Source organism: Entelurus aequoreus, linkage group LG02 (assembly GCF_033978785.1).
Source record: "Entelurus aequoreus isolate RoL-2023_Sb linkage group LG02, RoL_Eaeq_v1.1, whole genome shotgun sequence".
Classification (NCBI taxonomy): domain Eukaryota; kingdom Metazoa; phylum Chordata; class Actinopteri; order Syngnathiformes; family Syngnathidae; genus Entelurus; species Entelurus aequoreus.
The window spans coordinates 27,704,193-27,725,736 of NC_084732.1; the positions used below are offsets into that span (position 1 = coordinate 27,704,193).

The 21,544-nt window shown below is 37.4% G+C and overlaps 1 protein-coding gene and 1 long non-coding RNA gene across 4 annotated transcripts in view; one reads left to right on the forward strand and one right to left on the reverse strand.

Annotated features, from left to right (window-relative positions):
* LOC133632087 (protein unc-13 homolog C) overlaps window positions 1-21,544 on the reverse strand; it is a 321,103-nt gene that overhangs the window by 58,409 nt on the left and 241,150 nt on the right. For both annotated transcript variants that reach the window (XM_062024332.1, XM_062024326.1), the window contains exons 19-22: window positions 12,124-12,250; window positions 5,641-5,737; window positions 4,064-4,207; window positions 1,745-1,822 (exon numbers count right to left, since the gene is read on the reverse strand). In XM_062024332.1, the coding sequence (XP_061880316.1) occupies window positions 1,745-1,822; window positions 4,064-4,207; window positions 5,641-5,737; window positions 12,124-12,250 (446 nt within the window). The remainder of the gene's footprint in view (window positions 1-1,744; window positions 1,823-4,063; window positions 4,208-5,640; window positions 5,738-12,123; window positions 12,251-21,544) is intronic.
* Window positions 1-21,544, forward strand: part of LOC133632100 (uncharacterized) — a 222,594-nt gene that overhangs the window by 44,252 nt on the left and 156,798 nt on the right. The gene's annotated exons all lie outside the window — the stretch shown is intronic.

The window sequence follows — 21,544 nt, forward strand, 5'->3', positions numbered from 1 at the left end:
ATGAGACATTGCACATTGATATAGTTCTGTGAAAATGATTGTCTTCTGTGCAAATTTAACGAAAGTGAACCGTGCAAATCACAAATGAGGTAGTTGATACATGGAAGCGTTTTATTTATGCTTTATTTAGTTTTTTGTTCAAACCTAGATGGGCTGTGACTTAAAGTTGAATTGCTTTGTAGATACACTGAGAATAAGTCTCAGTTCATTGTGTTCTTCATGGCGTTTTTGAAACTGCACAATTTTTTTCCTTAGAATTTTCAACTAACTTGAAGTGTTTTGTCAGGACGGTTATTTGTATTATGTACATTTTCAGAATGTGCTTGTTCTATTGTGGGCCAAAGTAAAACAAAGAAAACAATCTGAGGTTGTCATAGTTGTAGTTTTAACTTATTATGCCATGATTTTGAATAGATTTGAATAGATGATCTCCTGCTGGCCCCACTATGGACTGGACTCTCACACTATTAACTAGATCCACTATGGACTAGTTTTTTCTTGCCCGGATGTGGGATCTTTGCCGAGGATGTCGTTGTGGCTTGTGCAGCCCTTTGAGACACTCGTGATTTAGGGCTATATATGTAAACTTTGATTGATTGATTGATTGATTGATTTTCCTCCATTCGTCCCCTGAGCTAAAATGAGTTTGACACCCCTGCCCTAAATAAATAAAGGTTAAATATGTAAATACGTGTAAACTAGGATGTGAGAACACCGGTTAAATATTTATATACAGTACTACATTACCCAAAAGGCTTAGCATCATAGACGGGAACTGGAAGTTGGTTTGACCCACGCGACGACAATTGTGCCACTTTAGTTGTAAAGATAGTTGGTGTGCGTGTCTGAGTGCCACTCAAAAACAAATTCTATTGGCGAAAAAGTTTCCCGTTTTCTTATCGACTTCCCCATTCACTCCAAAATGTATTTAAAAAAAATTGTTTTTATTAATTCATTATTAATTTGTCGTTTAGGTAAATAAATGCCCTACCTATTATTAGATCAGATACAGTACAGACACAAGTACTTTTATTTATGACTATTATTAACTACTGTATGAGAAATCCCAGCTTTATATTTCCCATTAATATCCCACACAGTGATCAAAAAACAGGTTACCTGATTCTATGTCGCAGTATTCAACCCGGATGGATTTTTTGTTTTGTATCTTTCTCGTCTTTTTACATTTAAGGATGATCGATCCTTTGTCTATAACACGTCTACGTTTTGTTGTTTTTACTCAAAACCCGCCACAGTTCCAACATCTTTGTGTGCATTATTCCCCCCATGGCATCAGCTTTATACCACAAAGCACAGAAAGCATACACACTTTGCGATTTAATTTGACATAATTCAGCCATTGCAATGAATCATTTCCTGTTTTTTTGATCAACCATTTGTCTCTTCGGTCGTGTCTCCAGTGGGGATGAACAATGTGCAGAAACATATGTATTGTTTCCACTTGGAACACTTTATGTCATCTTTCACCGCCACTGCAAAGACCGGTGTGGCTAATTAGGCCACTCACAGGGCCTTCGGGCTCGGTCATCTGTCACCTTAAGATTCTGATATGGAGGCCAGAAAGTACAATGACTTCAGGCTGCAAGATGAGTAATTACACTTTAAGTGTATTACAGCGAGCAGTGCTGGAGTCTCAACTGCTGGTAAAAGCCTCCCCTGGACGGACTTAAAATATTCATCTTTTTCCTTGTCAGCTATTAGCATATTGAAGAAAGGTACTTACCACGTTCTCCTTATTCAAATACAAAGGGTAGTCCTTGGAAATGATTGCAGCATACTGCAGAAGAACCTTATTGATAGTCTGCATTGAGGGAGGGAGAGAGAGTCGTTGTTATAATTATAATTGTTTGCTGTTCTGTTAATAAATCACAATGAAATATAAGCAGGGCCTCCTAATGCGATGAGAAAGATCAATGGCAAAGTCTAAAGCAGTCTGTTAATCAGGAAAACTACAATAACACTTCTTTTATACAAGTTATTACAATACAGACTAAAATCAAACGACCCTGACTTTGTACAATTCAGAAATCCAGCACTATTTTTGTGAAAGACACTTTAATCAAAGGAAAATTAAATACTATAACTGCTTGTAATAGGCAACTCTCATTTTAAGTACATATTTAGGATAAGCAGTTTGGTTGAACATAGAAAAAGTGTCTTGTCAATCAAAAATAAGTATATTTTACACTTAATTTCAAATATTTCAACATGCTTGTATTCCAATTTTTCTAGTGTTTGCGGTGTAACATTGTGTAAGACCTACAGGAGGATCAAATTTAGACATTTTGGGGGAGGGGGGTTTCAATTTTTTTGTAAAAAAAAACATGGTTTGCCGTCATAATAATAAAACAATCATTTTGCAATAATTCAGCGCTGAGATTAACCTTTTTGTTTTTGTTTATTGTTTGGCTTTTTTGGCTCTTATTACGAAATGTTTTAAAAAAGATGGGCTGTTGTTGCAAGAATCTTGCCAAAGTTCAGCACTGTGTGTGTTGCTTTTTCTTTGGCTTTTCAATGTTTTGTTAACAACAAATACGTCGTCACTACAAATCCAAGATAAGCTTGAGTTTTTTATTGTTTTTTTTTGCAGCGAAAATCATCTCCACTTGCTCTTTCTTCATGTGTTAAAAGAGCCAAGTGTTTTGTTTTATGTTTTGTCATATTAACGGTGGTTAACTTATTTTTACATTTAATACGCTTCTTTGACACAAGCCTTCTTTGCATAGGTCTTTCATTGCGTGGTAAAAAGTCAAGCGTTAATACTAGTTCACTTTTTTCCCACTTGTATCACATTTAAGGATGTTAAAATCATATTGAAAATATTTTATGTACACTACCGTTCAAAAGTTTGGGGTCACCCAAACAATTTTGTGGAATAGCCTTCATTTCTAAGAACAAGAATAGACTGTCGAGTTTCAGATGAAAGTTCTATTTTTCTGGCCATTTTGAGCGTTTAATTTGACCCCACAAATGTGATGCTCCAGAAACTCAATCTGCTCAAAGGAAGGTCAGTTGTGTAGCTTCTGTAACGAGCTAAACTGTTTTCAGATGTGTGAACATGATTGCACAAGGGTTTTCTAATCATCAATTAGCCTTCTGAGCCAATGAGCAAACAAATTGTACCATTAGAACACTGGAGTGATAGTTGCTGGAAATGGGCCTCTATACACCTATGTAGATATTGCACCAAAAACCAGACATTTGCAGCTAGAATAGTAATTTACCACTTTAGCAATGTATAGAGTGTACTTCTTTAAAGTTAAGACTAGTTTAAAGTTATCTTCATTGAAAAATAAGGACATTTTAATGTGACCCCAAACTTTTGAGCGGTAGTGTACATTTAATGATTCATGACGAAATTTTGAGCCAAGAACGGGTTATTTCGCTTCCCGTTGTTTACAAAAACCAACAAATCCAATGTTAAATATTTTAGAAGTTGCTTTCACACATGCTTTAAAACCAGTGGTTCTAAACCATTTTGACCTTGGGGCCCAATTTTTCCACTACAGAGGGGCCCAGGGCCCACTCTAATTAGTGATCCTACTCTGGATTTTAATCTTATTAAAAAAGTATAAAAAATAATCTAACATACTTGGCAGTTTAACAGGACAAACTTTGCCAAATTATGTGAAACATGTGTTAATCAAGGCTAATAAAAAAATAATAATACTAACCAAATATAATGCAAAAAAGGGACTCATAAAAAACAAAGAAAAACACATTTACTCACAATTACACAGTGCTAAAATAAATAAATTTTAACAAAATTAATATTTATAAATAATAAATATATTTTTTAAATAAACAGTCAATAAAATTTAAGTGCTAATAAAAATACAGCTTCAACATTATAGTCATATTTTTTGTGCTTAGAAAACTTATTGAATGACTTTATGTCCTATAGACTTCTTCTGTTTGTTTGAGGTTGTCATTACTGCCACAAGTTGTGGACAAGTAAAACTTACGGACCACAGCTAAGAATCAGATATTGTTTAGCGGCCCTGGCCCTATGGTTAAGAACCAACGCTTTAAACTGCTGTACCTTTGCAAAGCGGCACATGAAGTGAGCCAGAGCCTGAGGGTTGGGACACTCCAGCTTCTTGATGATCTCAAAACTTTGGTTGAGCTGCGTGAACACATCCACCACCGAACAGGAAAAGAGGGCGTGGTCGGACGTCTGCTGGAACTGTGCAGCCCGGAAGGAAAGTGGCAGAATGAAGTCATAAAAGTGGAATGGACAACTGTGTAATAAAAAAAAGTAGTAATCCAGTCCTTAGACATAAACATGCAGCTATAGTATTTATTTCATACCTACCAAAGGTTAACATAAGTGACAGGCTTGATCTATTATTTAATTAAAAATATTGGAATTCATTGCTTTGATGCATCTGCAAACAGCTAAAATTATACACAAAGCAAACTATAACCTGCTACCCAAGATTGTACAAACATTTTTCTCAACAAAAGAGGAGAAATATAACCTTTTAGAGAAAAAAATATAATTTAAAACATCTGGATGCACGTACAACACTTAGGACCTTTAGCATATCTGTATGTGGAATTAAATTATGGAATCGATTAAGCAAAGAAATCAAAGAATGTAATATGATGCAGTTTGAGAAACTGTCAAACTTCAATTGTTTACAAAGTACGAGAAAGAAGAAGAATCCTGATAAACATCTTGAACCTTATTAAAAAAGAACATCTTATTCATATCATAATGTGAACTATATATTACTTAACTATTTATTGTTATTTATATTATATATTTATAATTATTTACTTATCCCTTTTGGCAATGCATTTATTTACTGATTTATCTATTTTTTTCAGGTATTTAGTAACAAATGTGTTCGTAATTGCTATGATACATAAAGGGGTAGGATTAAATAAGATCCACTTCCTACTCCTTTTTGGACGTGATGCAACGGAAAACTGTAGTTATGTATTATGTATTATAATGTAATTGTATGCATGTTTGATATAAACATAACCGTAACAGGTGTAACAATGTATGTTGGCCGTGTATAAACCAGCTGTATTTATGTGTAGCCTATTAAAATAAGCCTTTTAGGTAAGTTGCAAGAGAAAAAACACTTGATTGGTTGGCATTAGTGCTGAGTAACACTTGGTGAGGTTTAGTGAGGGTGGTTGCAATGGTTCAAAATTGCAATTGAAGAAAATGGGTTTGAATGTTTAAGCAGAATGTATGATATATTACTGTAATCTTTAGGAGGTTTAAAGTGGAAAAAAATGTTTTTTTTTTTTTTTTTTTGCTAGTTGCTATTCTCTAAAAATGTATGAATTATAAATATCACACTGGCAAAAAAAAATTTGCCAGCAGCCAAACTTATTTATTCATATGTTCATTACTTTGCAATATACATCAACGCCGTTTTATTTGCCTTGACATCATCGTTTTGATGTTTTGCTTTTGCATCATGTTGAAGTGATATGATTTTCTTGCAATGTCTGGAGGACATTCCTTTTATCTGACACGCTCGCTCCTCTTCAGGAAGACAAATTCATCTTCTGTGCAGGTTGTCCTTGGCCGATTTAAATACAAAAGAAAAAGAACACTCAGGACTAATGTATTTTTTAATTTTTTTTTTTACTCACGCCGTCCTTCTTGTCTCTCTCCAGAGCTCCATTAAGGAAATCCATGGACACATCTTCATTCTCGTCCAGCCACTGAATGACAAACGGTTCAAACCACCTACAAGAGATCATTTTTAATGTAATATTTGACTGAATATTTGTTTGCTGGTAGTGTAAAAAGAAGACTTGTGTTATTTATGTTTGAATGGCATAGTTTCCAAGGATAACTCAAAGTGTCCTTAGAAACACTAACTTGAAAGTGGCTGATAATTTGATTTTAAATACTTTTTTAACATATGTTGTACAAGTAATAGCGGTAAGAAGCCTAATAATAAATATTATAAATGCTTGATCACTCCTAAATAAGTTATTAAGTACATCAGGAGGTTGCCTACAGCCACAGCTGTTAACGCCAATGTTTTAAAAAACGGTTATTTGCTTTTGGGTGACTATTGAGGACTCTGCAGTTAATTGATCACAGGCACTTATATGATACACCGCTCCTTTTTAATGCCTGCAAATTACATTTATGTCAGTCGAGTTCTTACCAAAACACACCATCTGTAGTGCAGATGTGGCATCTGTAAAGCTGGTGTTGACATTTACGTTTTGTGTTTTTGCTGGGGTTTTTTTTCATTGTGTTGCTTACTAAAAGACTATCATTGCTAACGGCAGAACTGATGATAACTTAATAAAACTTTGGCACCAGACCGTATATTTACAATAATAGAAAATTAAGACAATTTACTCATTTAATTTAAACTATTCTGCTGCAAAATCATTAACAGTCACAAGGCTTGATCGACTAAAGGTGTGGCGTGTACTAATGTGAAACCTTGATCCACTAAGCTTGTGTGCAGAGGAATGGTGTCTCCTAAATGAGCAAAAGAGAGAGCGAAACCCATTTCCAATGTCCTTCTTCGTGAATATTCAGAATATATGCTGATGACAGAACGCACACAACACTCGGAAGAGGGGACGCAAGTCATTTAGCACTCGCATTGTGATCTATCAAGAATGAAACTGTTCTGCGGCCACTGTTTTATATCTGTATTTTGCACGTTTGAAATGTTTGTGTAAACTGGCTCAGTCACGCACAAATGGCTGTGAGAGAGGAGGCGATCGCGCTGAGAGAATATACTGTCTGTGTGTGTGTGTGAACATATATATATATATATATATATATATATATATATATATATATATATATATATATATATATATATATATATATATATATATATACATATATATATATATATATATATATATATACGTATATATACATATAAAATAAACATTTTAGACATATCGTCTACTAGGATGAAGTGGCGACATGTCCAGGGTGTACTCCACCTTCCGCCCGAATGTTAGCTGGGATAGGCTTCAGTTACCCCCGCGACCCCGAGAGGCACAAGCGGTAGAAAATGGATGGATGGATGGATGGATTGAGATATCGTCTTTTCAGCAATATCATTTTATAATTTTATAGCAGCTGGATAACTTAAGGGGCTGGTTAAAATACATGTAATTAATTCATTATGGTGTCTGCTGGTGTTTTTCTTTTAATGGAGTTCTTTTTTTTTCATATCAGCACCGTAGCTCGGCCGTGCCAGCAGTCTGAGGGTTCTAGGTTCGATCTCCGCATCTGCCATCTGCCATCCTTGGGCAAGACACTTCACCCACTTGCTGCCAGTACCACCCACACTGGTTTAAAAATGTAACTTAGATAATGGGTTTCACTATGTAAAGCGCTTTGAGTCACTAGAGAAAAGTGCTATATAAATATAATTCACTAATTCACATATCGGAAATATATTCATATCTCTCCTATACAAAACCGTCACAACATCGCAGCGCCTCCCAGAGCGCACCGTCAGCCAGCATGCTAAAAATAAGTTCTATTGTGAAAATCCCGCTTCAATATAGCCTAGAAAAGGTGGGTTCATTTATAATCTGTGTGCATGTCAACATGAAGAAACACCACAGGTCGGACAATTTTGATGTCATAAATGTGGAGGAAAATGGGTGTCTCCATGGTCACAGCCCGCATGCATGCACAAATCTAATTTAAATAGGGCGGTCTGCACCACTTTTGTTCTTGTTATCAATTGTACACGCAGTCTTAGATCACCCGCAACACACCCACTTATAGTACACACAGTTTTATATTTTGCTCACACTAATCAGCATTTGTCATTTGGATCTTAGGACTGTAGATCAGGTCCTGGTTTTGCAGAAGATGACCGACTGACTTTTTTGAGTCGATATTTGGCAACACTTTTGTAATGTGCCTTTGCTTTGTTGTTAACAAACACCATTCCACTGACTAATGATGCTACTAGCCTACTGTGTAAAATGTAAAAAAAAAAAAAAGATATAGCTGAGTTGAATTCCTATGATTATATTTTACATTTTGCTACTGGGTAACTTTGAAATATTTCTATGTGCATGTCTTTCCCCTTTTCCGCATGTCCTTTTCAACGGTGACACGCAATTTAATTTCTAGCATATATTTTTGTACAATATTAACTTGCAGACAATGTTGTGTCTGCGGTGATAAATCAGGTGCAAGTGAATTATGTATTTGACTTGTTGTCATCACAAAAACACATCATGCCTTGAATGGACGTGTACGTGTTGCTTTAAAGTGCTTTCTTCATAAATATTCACAACGCAGTCATGTGGAAAATTTGGACCCTGTTGTGAAAACAATGACATTTGTGGCACCCACTATGGGTGGTGGTACAGAAGCTTTGAAAGACATGTGAGCATACAAATATCAAAGTTGTATCATCAGCTCAATGACTTACGGACAATTAGTTGCCAAGTCTCGCCAATGCCCTTGCAAAGACGTTTTTCTCGATGGCGGACATTTTTTTGTTTTTGTTTATCTTTTTCAAATTGTACACACACGTGCTGGTCAATCCCCTAATTGTACACACAGATTGGGCTAAACACAGCAGCTGAGCATTGAGTGACTATATTTGGGGTTCATGAGCGGTGCTACAATTTGGTGTATTTGTCAGAAAAACAATAGCAGAGGCAGAAGCATAGCACCACATTTTTTGGCCCCCCATGCACATACCAAGATTCCTGAAGAGACTCCCATCCCACAATAAACCCAACACACACACACACACACACACACACACACACACACACACACACACACACACACACACACACACACACACACACACACACACACACACACACACATTGGTATGTTTATGTGCACTAAAAAAACTAAATATTGATGTGATTTGGTTGAAACCAGTTTTTTAAAATACATAACACATTGAAGTTTTAACTTTACAAAAATGGGATTAACATATCTACAAACCCCGTTTCCATATGAGTTGGGAAATTGTGTTAGATGTAAATATAAATGGAATACAATGATTTGCAAATCCTTTTCAAGCCATATTCAATTGAATGCACTACAAAGACAAGATATTTGATGTTCAAACTCATAAACTTAATTTTTTTTTGTTGAAAATAATAATTAACTTAGAATTTCATGGCTGCAACACGTGCCAAAGTAGTTGGGAAAGGGCATGTTCACCACTGTGTTACATGGCCTTTCCTTTTAACAACACTCAGTAAACCTTTGGGAACTGAGGAGACACATTTTTTAAGCTTCTCAGGTGGAATTATTTCCCATTCTTGCTTGATGTACAGCTTAAGTTGTTCAACAGTCCGGGGGTCTCCGTTGTGGTATTTTAGGCTTCATAATGCGCCACACATTTTCAATGGGAGACAGGTCTGGACTACAGGCAGGCCAGTCTAGTACCCGCACTCTTTTACTATGAAGCCACATTGATGTAACACGTGGCTTGGCATTGTCTTGCTGAAATAAGCAGGGGCGTCCATGGTAACGTTGCTTGGATGGCAACATATGTTGCTCCAGAACCTGTATGTACCTTTCAGCATTAATGGCGCCTTCACAGATGTGTAAGTTACCCATGTCTTGGGCACTAATACACCCCCATACCATCACAGATGCTGGCTTTTCAACTTTGCGCCTATAACAATCCGGATGGTTCTATTCCTCTTTGGTCCGGAGGACTGGACGTCCACGGTTTCCAAAAACAATTTGAAATGTGGACTCGTCAGACCACAGAACACTTCTCCACTTTGTATCAGTCCATCTTAGATGAGCTCAGGCCCAGCGAAGCCGACGGCGTTTCTGGGTGTTGTTGATAAACGGTTTTCGCCTTGCATAGGAGAGTTTTAACTTGCACTTACAGATATAGCAACCAACCGTAGTTACTGACAGTGGGTTTCTGAAGTGTTCCTGAGCCCATGTGGTGATATATTTTACACACTGATGTCGATTGTTGATGCAGTACAGCCTGAGGGATCGAAAGTCACGGACTTAGCTGCTTACGTGCAGTGATTTCTCCAGATTCTCTGAACCCTTTGATGATATTACGGACCGTAGATGGTGAAATCCCTAAATTCCTTGCAATAGCTGGTTGAGAAAGGTTTTTCTTAAACTGTTCAACAATTTGCTCACGCATTTGTTGACAAAGTGGTGACCCTCGTCCCATCCTTGTTTGTGAATGACTGAGCATTTCATGGAATCTACTTTTATACCCAATCATGGCACCCACCTGTTCCCAATTTGCCTGTTCACCTGTGGGATGTTCCAAATAAGTGTTTGATGAGCATTCCTCAACTTTATCAGTATTTATTGCCACCTTTCCCAACTTCTTTGTCACGTGTTGCTGGCATCAAAAAGTTAATGATTATTTGCAAAAAAAAAAAAATGTATCAGTTTGAACATCAAATATGTTTTCTTTGTAGTATATTCAACTGAATATGGGTTGAAAATAATTTGCAAATCATTGTATTCCGTTTATATTTACATCTAACACAATTTCCCAACTCATATGGAAACGGGGTTTGTAGTACATATCTAGTTAACCCCCCCAAAACAATTGGCTTTTGGGTTTTTTTCACAAAAGTGCCCACAAATTCAATACAAAGTTGCCATAATATGACTTTAATTAATCATGCTACTTTGTGTATCGACATGGTAGTAGGCTCTATGATTTAGGCGTAACGTGGGTTGGCTCAAAGAACTGCAGTCTGCACTGAAAGATGGTGATGTGCGTACGTGGAAGAGAATGCAGTGCGTCAGGTTGGATGCAACATGGTGTTATGCTGAACGAAATGTGGCGGTGATTTTACTGTTGGTCTTGGCTTGCCATCAAAGTAGGCCTCTGCGATATAAAATATATTATATTATACTATATATAATTATTTTGATGGTGGTTCGTGCGGTCAAACTAGACATTTTAGCAGGGTAATGCCAACAATCTGTCCCGACTCCCAACGAAAATATTGCGGCGTAACTTTACAAATACATTTGGTTAATCGACATCAGTAAAATGTGGCATAATTACTTAGTAAACAATCTTGCAAGAAGCATAAACAAGAGAAACCTACAGCCTAGGACTCGTCGATTGCCATTTGAAGTTCCTTAGAGTTCGGCTACATATCTGGCAACCTCAGTCATGGAGAGTGGGAGGGCACTACATAATTTTGACTGTGATTGAAGTACCATTTCTGGCCACATTACTACATATGGCACCTTTTAAGTATTCCACTTTTTAAAAATTTTTGTGAGAAAGTAATGAATATTTTGTGTTTTTCCATAAAATATAGGGATGTATTTGACAAAAAGGGCATTAAACATTAAAACAACAAATCCAACTTCATATTAGGGTTGTACGGTATACCGGTATTAGAATAGTACCGTGATACTAATGAATCATATTCGGTACTATACCGCCTCTGAAAAGTACCGGCCCACCACCTCCCCCCTGCAATAAGAAATATGTTTAATGTACCGTAAGATTTTTTGTTAAAATAAAGCCAATAATGCATTTTTTTGTGGTCTCCTTTATTTAGAAAAGTACCGAAAAGTATCGAAATAATTTTGGTACCGGTACCAAAATATTGGTATCGGGACAACACTACTTCATATTGACAGCTAAACCTGAAGTTGTAATAATAATAATAATATATGACTTGTTTTTGACATTTTTATGACAGAGACATATATGGGTCCCCGGGACCAAAATTGAAGGGGGCCCTAAAGGTTGAACATATCTATATATTTTATTGGTTTTGAAAATAAAAATTATCAGTGGAAAAAGTTTGGACACCCCTGTCTTGAGCATTATTATTTTGATTCAAGCAACCTTATTATCAGACAATAATGTGTATTTTATCTTAACATTTATGAAAACAGTTTTCATATCTTACGTGTTTAAATGACAGGACAAAAACTACACCTACACTTCCACGGTTGTGAGCAAGTTTTGACAACATTTCAAAAGTAAGAACAGGGATCCCCTGGGGTGTCCTAATTTTCTCACATCACCGTCCCATCTTCAGTTTTTTTACAACAGTGACAGCATTATTTCATACACGTTTTCATTTTGTATGTCAGTTCAGTGTGTTTGCATGCCAACATAGCTCATTACTTACAGAGAATACTCCGGCGGAACCCCCTTGAAGGCTGGCAATTCGCGCACGTACTCATTGTGGAACCATTTGACTTTGAAGTGAAGATTCATGTATTCAGTGCTTTTGCATAAGCGGTGCTTATCGTGTTCTGGAATGCAGATTAAAACACAAGAAAGAAAAGTAGTTAGCACAAACAGTTCTTGCCTAAATTGTAAGGTTCAGTTCCAAAGAAAAAAAAAAGGACGTAATAATAATTTTATGGTTATGCCGCAGTATGACACTTTCAACTCTTAAAATGAGGATGAAAAATGTCTCGCTGCGATTTATTTGAACAAGTCAAAGAGACTGAAATGTGCAAGCATATCAATAAGGTAGCTGTGATTTGCTTTCACACAAAATCTTCATACGCTCAATTATGCAGACAGCCTGCAGCTATTGAGAGTATTAGACAAAAATAATAAATAAATTGAGCCTGTGAACGCATCCAGCTTCCCTTCAAAAGACACAAAGCCTTTGAATGACTCCAAAGAGAAGAAACTCCAGATAAAATGGATTAGATTTCGTCCAGTTTGGCTGACGAGGCAGCTAAGTCATTAAGACCGGCTCAGTTTTTAGACGCTTTAGAACAATTAAACCTTTTGCATGGATCCCAGAGTTTTTCTTCCATACAACTGAACTGAACTGAACTGAAACCTCGCTTGGCCATCAGGTGACCGTGGCGGCCAGCTGTCCGAAGGCAGGGCGGTCCTGGGCCAGGGCGATGAGGTCTGGTTAATGTTATCTGGCCCGTCCTAGGCCGACCGAGACGGCGCCAACACATGGATGGTGGACGTGCACACGCCGTGAGAGCCTATTTGGCTGGGACTGCTGTAGACAACGTGCAACTTAATTCGTTAGCGAGATGTTCATGCTGACGAGATCATCCGCCTTCTTTTCCAAAGAGTTCACCCACAGCTTTCACTTTTGGAAGATAAGGAAGATCTAGCAGTTTTGGATCCAAGATAGACAAAGTCTTGGATGGTGATGGTGATCAATCAATCAATCAATCAATATTTATTTATATAGCCCTAAATCACAAGTGTCTCAAGGGGCTGCACAAGCCACAACGACATCCGTGGTTCAGCGCCCACATAAGGGCAAGGAAAAACTCACAACCCAGTGGGACGTCGATGAGAATGACTATGAGAAACCTTGGAGAGGACCGCAAATGTGGGTAACCCCCCCCTTCTAGGGGAGACCGGGTGCAATGGACGTCGAGTGGGTCTGACATAATGTTGTGAAAGTTCAGTCCATAGTGGATCTAACATAATAGTGAGAGTCCAGGCCATAGTGATCACGATGACCTGCTTTGGGGGGGTTGGAAGTCAGACAGTTAGTGTTTTTTTGTCTCTGCCTAGCTGACGGTATAGGCCAGGAGCAAGGCTTCTTTGCTAATTTTAAAAATGCTTTGGTGATGGCATCCAGGTGTGCGGAAAACAGCACAACATTGTCGGCGTAGCACATATCTGTGAATCAGAAGTGGAAGTTGACTCCAATACTGGGGCACTGGTGTAGTGTGTTTGGGATCCAGTAGTCAACAGCAGTGTTAATGCAAAACAATTCATCATTACAAGACTTCAACCAATATATCGTTCTTTTTATGTCTGCATGAGAGCCAGCGTCCTCTGCAGTGGACATTTGTCTTTTTCACAACAGGTTTCACTCCCCCAAAATGTGTAACTCTGACAAAAGAATAGACCAAAAACAAATGTGTCCACTGTGGAGGACACTTGTTCTCAGGAGGATATAAAACCAACACTATGACAAAGACAAAATACCTCAGAAGGAAAACAAAAAAAGCACCAGGCGGATGAGACAATGCTGCATAGACATAGCATAGGCTGCTATATGGGAGGAATAAATTATCTGTCGGGATTAAAAATGCAGTGAAAGCATCGCTCACACCCCCGAGTGCATTAAGCGTGAATGAAAAGTCAAAGGCAAGCTGCCTGTGTCGACACACGTGTCATTTCAAAAAGAAACATACAAGTATGTATTGGGTGAGCACATTGACGCACTAGAGCAGGCATAACCAAAGTAGGGATCGCGGGCCAATTTTGGCGCACCAAAATGTGGCTACCAATTGTAATACATATTCATACTGACCTCTTTCAAGGTGCACAATCATTGATGGCATATCCACAAGGCTAAACTGTGTGTGGTGTGTGTGCTGTTTTCGTACTAAATAAGATGTCTCTTTCCGTTTGATTTTTAGACCGCTTCTTGATGCTGCTATTACCGCATTGTAAGAGCTGGTCTCCTGAAGCTTTAGTAAAACTTGGTTATATTGCTATTCTGTCTTGGTGGTCCTTCTTACTGAACATATATGTCATCCGAAAGACCAGTGTGTCTTATTCCCTGAGAGGAAGACTGGTCGGACGCAACACACTGTAAAAATAATGGCCATGACTTTACGTTTAAAAACTGGCAGCTCAGTCACCATTATTTTAACAGTGGTACAGTTTTTCAATTTGTAAAAAAACACCGTAAATGTTATGGTCAAATTCTAGTGACTGAGCTGCCATTTTATTTTTTGTCGTAAAATCTAAAGAATTTTTATTTTTTTTCACAGGGGAACTAGTTATGTTTGAATTTAAGAACCCCTGCTCAACGGTATTTGGAAAAGGATAATCTTGGTCGCAATGATTCGCCCACGTCCTATAATGAAAACCTAAACGCTTCGAAATTTGGCATCCTCCATATGTCTAATCTGGGTAAAGTTTGAAAGCGATCAGATGAAATATCAAGGAGGAACTAGTTACAGAACAATACCTGGAAATGGCGAAAATCTGCCAAAAATGACTTGTTTGGATGTTTTGAGGTTAAAAATGTACATAGAAGATGCAGAGTTGCATGTTAATTGAATAAGACACAGTTTGTGTGACAATTTCTTCTACCTTACATTTACATATGGCGATATGAGGCTAAATGCTTCATTTGCATCCCTATTTGGCCCCCAGACCATAGGCACATTTTCACTTTGGCCCTCTGAGGCAAAAATGTTTGGCCACCACTGCATTAAAGCGAGGGTCTCAAACTGAATTTAGCTGGGAGCCGCTGAAAGTTTGAGTTCACTTCAGTATCACGTTTCAACTACGTGACTAAATTTCTTAACTACTTGTACCAGCGGCTATATAGACCCTAAACTACAGAAAGCCTGAAGGCATATAAATGTAAAATTTAATATAAAAATTGCCGATATTGACACTGCTACGTTCACTAGGAAATGGTCAGAAACACTTATGCTTTCTTATAGGAAGTTGCTCTTTGTGGGTTTGTTGTGCTGTAATTTTTGTGGTTGTACCATATTGTATTTAGTATTCTTTAAAGCGGAATTCAAGATGGCAATAATGTCTTGTACGATTAGCCACCCACAGTGCGCAGACCGCAATACATTCAACGAAGTAGAGGGCCGCAAAGTATGGGACTGACGCGAGTTTGAGTGCCCCGCAGAACGACAACCTACTAAAAACATTTTTCTTTGCATTTAAAAACAATCCCTATTGAAATTAACCTGAATGGCTAAAACACTGTCATTGAAATGCAAGTCCAATAGGTGGCACTGTCACTTAAACACAACTGCATGTGCCCTTGCAAGAAAATGTCAATTAATTGTTACTTCTATAGCGGCATGCAACTCTGAAAACCAAGCGTTCACTGCAGTGGACATTAGTTTTATGTATGTCTATTTATTTAGACCGGAGGTCAGCAACCCGCGGCTCTCAAGCTAAATGTGGCTCTTTGGCGCTGCCCTAGTGGCTGCCTGGAGCATTTTTAAAAAAAGGATTGAAAATGGAAAAGATGGGGGAAAATATTTGTTTTTTGTTTGAGGACAAACATGACACAAACCTTCCCCAATTGTTAGAAAGCCCACTGTTTAATATGTTTGTGTGTATGCTTCACTGATGAGAGTATATGGTGAACATCGTTTTGTCCTACTAATTTCGGCGGTTCTTGAACTCAACATAGTGTGTACTGTGATGCAACAGTTTGTTTACATGTAAAATATACCCCTCCTTCTTTGCCTCATTTTGTCCACCAAAAGTTTCATACTGTGCGTGTTAGCACAAAGGTGAGCTTTGTTGATGTTATTGAATTGTTGGAGTGCTAATCAGGCATATTTGGTCACTGCATGACTGCAAGCTAATCAATGCTAACATGCTATTTAGGCTAGCTGTATGTAAATATTGCATCATTATGCCTCATTTGTAGGTATATTTGAGATCATTTAATTTCCTTTACTTTTATCTTCTTTATATATAATTTAGTTTTGCATGCCTCATGACACATTGTCTGTATGTAATATTGGCTGCATTTCTGATAGTTGTTTGTGTGCTTGTTGTTCCAGACCACTGCAAACGTTACCTCGCTTGCCAAAGATTGTAATAAATCTATTAAATGAAGATAGCCTTCCGTTTCCTTTAACTTGGACACACACATCTATACCTTTGGCCATTAAAAGCCAGTAATTTTCAGGAGTTATCTAATTTTCTAAGTAGCCTCTGATTTACTAATGGTTTTTAATGTTGTAAAAATGTGTAGAATAAATATTACATTTCAACACTTCTTTCAACGAAGATTTGCTTCAGCCTGCGAAACATAGACATTTTGATAGTAGGCTGTTATAGCTAATATAGACACTTACGTCATGTATTGTCTTCATTATAAGACTTGTATACGGCTTTTAATTTTTTGCGGCTCTAGACATATTTATTTTTTGTATTTTTGGTCCAATATGACTCTTTCAACGTTCTGGGTTGCCGACCCCTGCTTTAGCCAAAGTAGGATATTTTGAAAACAAATATTTGTTTTGCAAAATACAAAAATTTGCTACAATTAACTGGAATGAGCCTGGAAAACATCAAATTATTGCCTGTTATCGACGGATCGCACACAGTATACACAGAAATACTCCTTCAATGCAGTTTCTACGCATATTAAACACATGATGGTGTGTCAAAATGGAGCCTAAGAAGCCAACAATAAGACGGCATTATTCTGTTTTTCCCTCTATTTTATGCCTATTTGCTCACACTGCCTTGACGCTAACTCCAAAGACAGGTTGGAATCCAGCTCGTTGCACCCTGGCTGTCACGCTTTAATCCTGATAAGAACCTCCGTGCTTAGCCTGATGAATAGTGCTAAGCTTGCCAACCTACACTCTCCTGTAAGCCGTGAGAAAATATTCATATATGTTTGAATTAAGTTTTTTTTAATATATATATTTAAAAAAACTAGGGTTATTGCATTCTGTTATACCCAATGTTACTTGTTAGAATAAGGACGCCAGTACAGACAAATAGTTAAATATATGGCGGACGCATAACCTTTATGATGTAAATGTCACCTTTGTTTTGGTTTAAATCCACATTGTCAATGAATATTAGTTTAGAAACATGAACATGAAGTAGATTGTGTTTAATAAACAAGTTAAGTGCACATGCAGTGTATTCTCTTTGCTCGTGCAAAATTAAACACGTATAGATTACAAATGAATGATATTTAATTGTGATTAATTACAATTAATCAACCCTGTAAGTATTCACTTCTTTCTTGACTCTCTTTGCTCGTGCACAATGAAACACGGTTATCATGGATTAAAAAAACATAATTTTTAATCAAAATGAACCCAAAGCAATCTTATAATTACAATTCTAATACATTTACAGCACTATAGTAGTTTAAATCACAAAAATGTGAGACACCCAAAAGTACAGTGTGGCTTGTCTAGCAAATACATCTTCTTGTAGTATTTTAAAAGGTTGAGTTTCTTCCACCGGCTTTGAAATTTAACAACTTTGGCCGAAATCCCAGAGCGAAACTCCGGAAGTAATTTTCTTTTGCAATGTCCTGCCTGAATTAAAGAGGACAACTCCTTACAATAACTTTTAATTGGTGATCACACCCAACCGCAAGTGAATTATTTTGGACCACACAATAAATGTAAGAGAGTTCACAAAGGCAGCTTGGGGCGGGACCTCCGGAACAAGGATGGGAAGTGAGGTGTGTTGTGAAGTTGAAAGTAGTTTGAATGAATGAAATAGATAAGAGAGTGCAGGACACTGAGATTGAGCCCGTTGTACGAGACTGTGGCATTTGGCAAGGCAAGGCAACTTTATTTGTATAGCACTTTTCATACACAAGGCAGACTCAAAGTGCTTCACAGACAACAAAGTGAAATGAAAGAAAATAAAAGCAAAATTAAAATGCAGACAATGAAAATAAAAAAAACAGTGCGGACGTTAAAAGTCAAAAGATTAAAAGATTTAGCTGAAAGCTAAGGTGAACATAAAAGTTTTCAGTCTAGTTTTAAAAGTAGTCAGAGTTGGGGAAAGTCTGACATCTTCAGGAAGTTTATTCCAGCTATTTGTTGCATAGTGACTGAATGATGCTCTCCCTTGATTTGAGTTTACTCTGGGAACCGCTAACAGATTGGTCTCAGAAGATCTTAGTGATCTAGAGGGCTTATAATGTGGGAGCATATCAGTGATATACTTGGGCCCTAGACCATGTAGTGATTTATATGTGAGCAGGAGGATTTTGAAATCAATTCTCTGATGTACAGGGAGCCAATGTAAGGATTTAAGAATTGGTGTAATGTGCTCACATTTTTTGGTCTTTGTTAGAACTCTAGCAGCAGCGTTCTGAACAAGCTGTAGCTGCCTGACAGTTTTTTTGGGAAGACCTGCAAGGAGACCATTACAGTAGTCTAGCCTACTGGTAATAAAGGCATGTACAAGTTTTTCTAAGTCTTGAGCTGACATGAGCCCTCTAAGTCTTGTTACATTTTTGAGGTGATAGTAGGCCGATTTTGTTACTGATTTGATGTAACTGTCGAAATGTAAATCAGAATCTAAAATAACCCCAAGATTTCTGGCTTTATTTGAGGTTTTCAGGGACAGTGATTGAAGGTGTTGGATGACTTTAAACCTTTCTTTTTTAGCACCAAAAACAATTATCTCAGTTGTATCTTCTCTTAGATGTAGGAAATGTTGGCACATCCAGTGTTTGACTTGCTCAATGCACTGGCACAGAAGATATATGGGGCAATAGTCATTTGGTGATAGCGCTACATAGATTTGGGTGTCATCGGCATAGCAATGATGGTCAATGTTATTATTTTGCATGGTTTGTCCTAGTGGGAGCATATAGATGTTAAACAAAGTCGGCCCCAAGATTGAACCTTGGGGGACTCCACACGTTACGTTGGTTGGTTCTGATACAAAGTCACCAATGGATACAAAATAGTTCCTATCTTGTAGATATGACTTGAACCAGCTTAAAACTGTACCTGAGATCCCCACCCAGTTTTTCAACCTGTCCAAAAGTATTGAGTGGTCGACAGTATCAAATGCAGCACTGAGGTCCAATAGCATTAATACTGAAGTTATGCCAGAGTCTGTGTTTAGACGGATGTCATTTATAACTTTAAGAAGGGCCGTCTCTGTGCTATGAAGAGGTCGAAATCCTGACTGGAAGTTGTTGTGGTGAAATAAAGAAAGACAAATTGGGAATCTGTCTGAACCTCCATTCCTTGGGATGATACAGTATTGACAGTCGTGTTGACGTTGCGTATCTTGCGGGTAATTATTTGGCGGTCAGCCCTGACTCTCCCGTTATTTTAAAGATAAACTGTCTATTAATTGCTAGCCTTGCGCTACACCCAGTCCATGTTTCTACGTCTGTTCTCGACTCAAGTTACATACTGTAAGTACCGTTACAAACGCATGACTCTTCACGGACAACCCTGACTCATGTCGTTTTTAAAGAGACAAAATGTCAACTGATTTAACCGGTTTATGTGTCTACACTCGATTAACCTAAATATTCTCAGCTGAATCTTATCCATTGAGGGTGTTGTAACTGAAGTAGCCGAAGCGGCCATTTCTCGAACGGGATCACTTCATTCTTAGTTTTTTCCATTTGCTTACACACAATTTTACTAACTGTGGTTTTTTTTTTCAAAAGATATACACACTTTTCCAAACACCACATTCAATTTTCTTAATTCCTAGATCAAAACGTATGCCCATTCATCAAAATAAAGCAAGCATTAGTAAAAATGCAGTTTTATTTTCATCTCACTCACACATACTTCAAATGATAAGACACTATTGGAGTGAGTTACCCAGAACAGTGATAAATACAAAACACATTTGTAAAAAAAAACATATTTTACTATAAGAAATCACATGTTTGGGGCATTTTGCCCAACCTTTTTAGCACAGCCCTTTGAGACACTTGTGATTTAGGGCTATATAAATAAACATTGATTGATTGATTGATATGTGATGAATGATTACTGTAACTTGACAAAATATATTGGCAAATCCATAGCAATTGTCATTGTTTACAAACCCCGTTTCCATATGAGTTGGGAAATTGTGTTCGATGTAAATATAAATGGAATACAATGATTTGCAAATCATTGTATTCCGTTTATATTTACATCCAACACAATTTCCCAACTCATATGGAAACGGGATTTGTACTTTGAAGTGGGCCTATACGTAAGGACCTAAAGAGAAAGTAAAAAATATCCTGTAATCTTTTCAAGAACTGCTCAACAATGATGCTGCTAACTGCAAATATTTATTTTTACAGTTTTTTTCAATTGCTTACACACTAAATTTTACATTTTCACACAGTTAACAAAAGTCTACACACAGTAAACAAAACCACTTTGTAGATTTTCCTTAATATTAGGCATAGACTCTGCTTCACAGTTTTTGCGAAATATTACACACAATGCTTTACACACACTTTCCCATCACACAGATAACGATTGTGATACACACATCTTCACATCTTGCACACAGATAACGATTGTGATACACACATCTTCACATCTTGCACACAGATAACGATTGTGATACACACATCTACACATCTTGCACACAGATAACGATTGTGATACACACATATTCACATCTTGCACACAGATAGCTATTGTGATACACCCATTTTCACACTTTACAGACACACTAGGATTGTGATAGACATATCTTTACACCTTACACAAAGATAAGGATTGTGAAGTTATTTCCTGGTCAATCCAAAGGGCTGGTTTGCCAACGACCACACAATTGAACACATTGGATGATCACTGTTTCTATCAGAGATAGAAATAGAAAACTTTTCGGTTATCAGAAAGGATAGGAATAAACACGGTGGGGGCGTTTGTATGTATATTCACCAAGATATAAAATACATAACTCGCACTGATCTTAACCACAATGACCTGGAATCTGTGTGGGCGGAAATCAAATTTAAAAACGCTAAGCCGGTACTAATAGGGACTGTTTATAGACCCCCTAATCAGAGTGATTTCTATGGGGCTTTGGAAGAATGCTTGGCAGGGACAGACAACGTGGAGAAAATTATAACTGGGGATCTGAACACA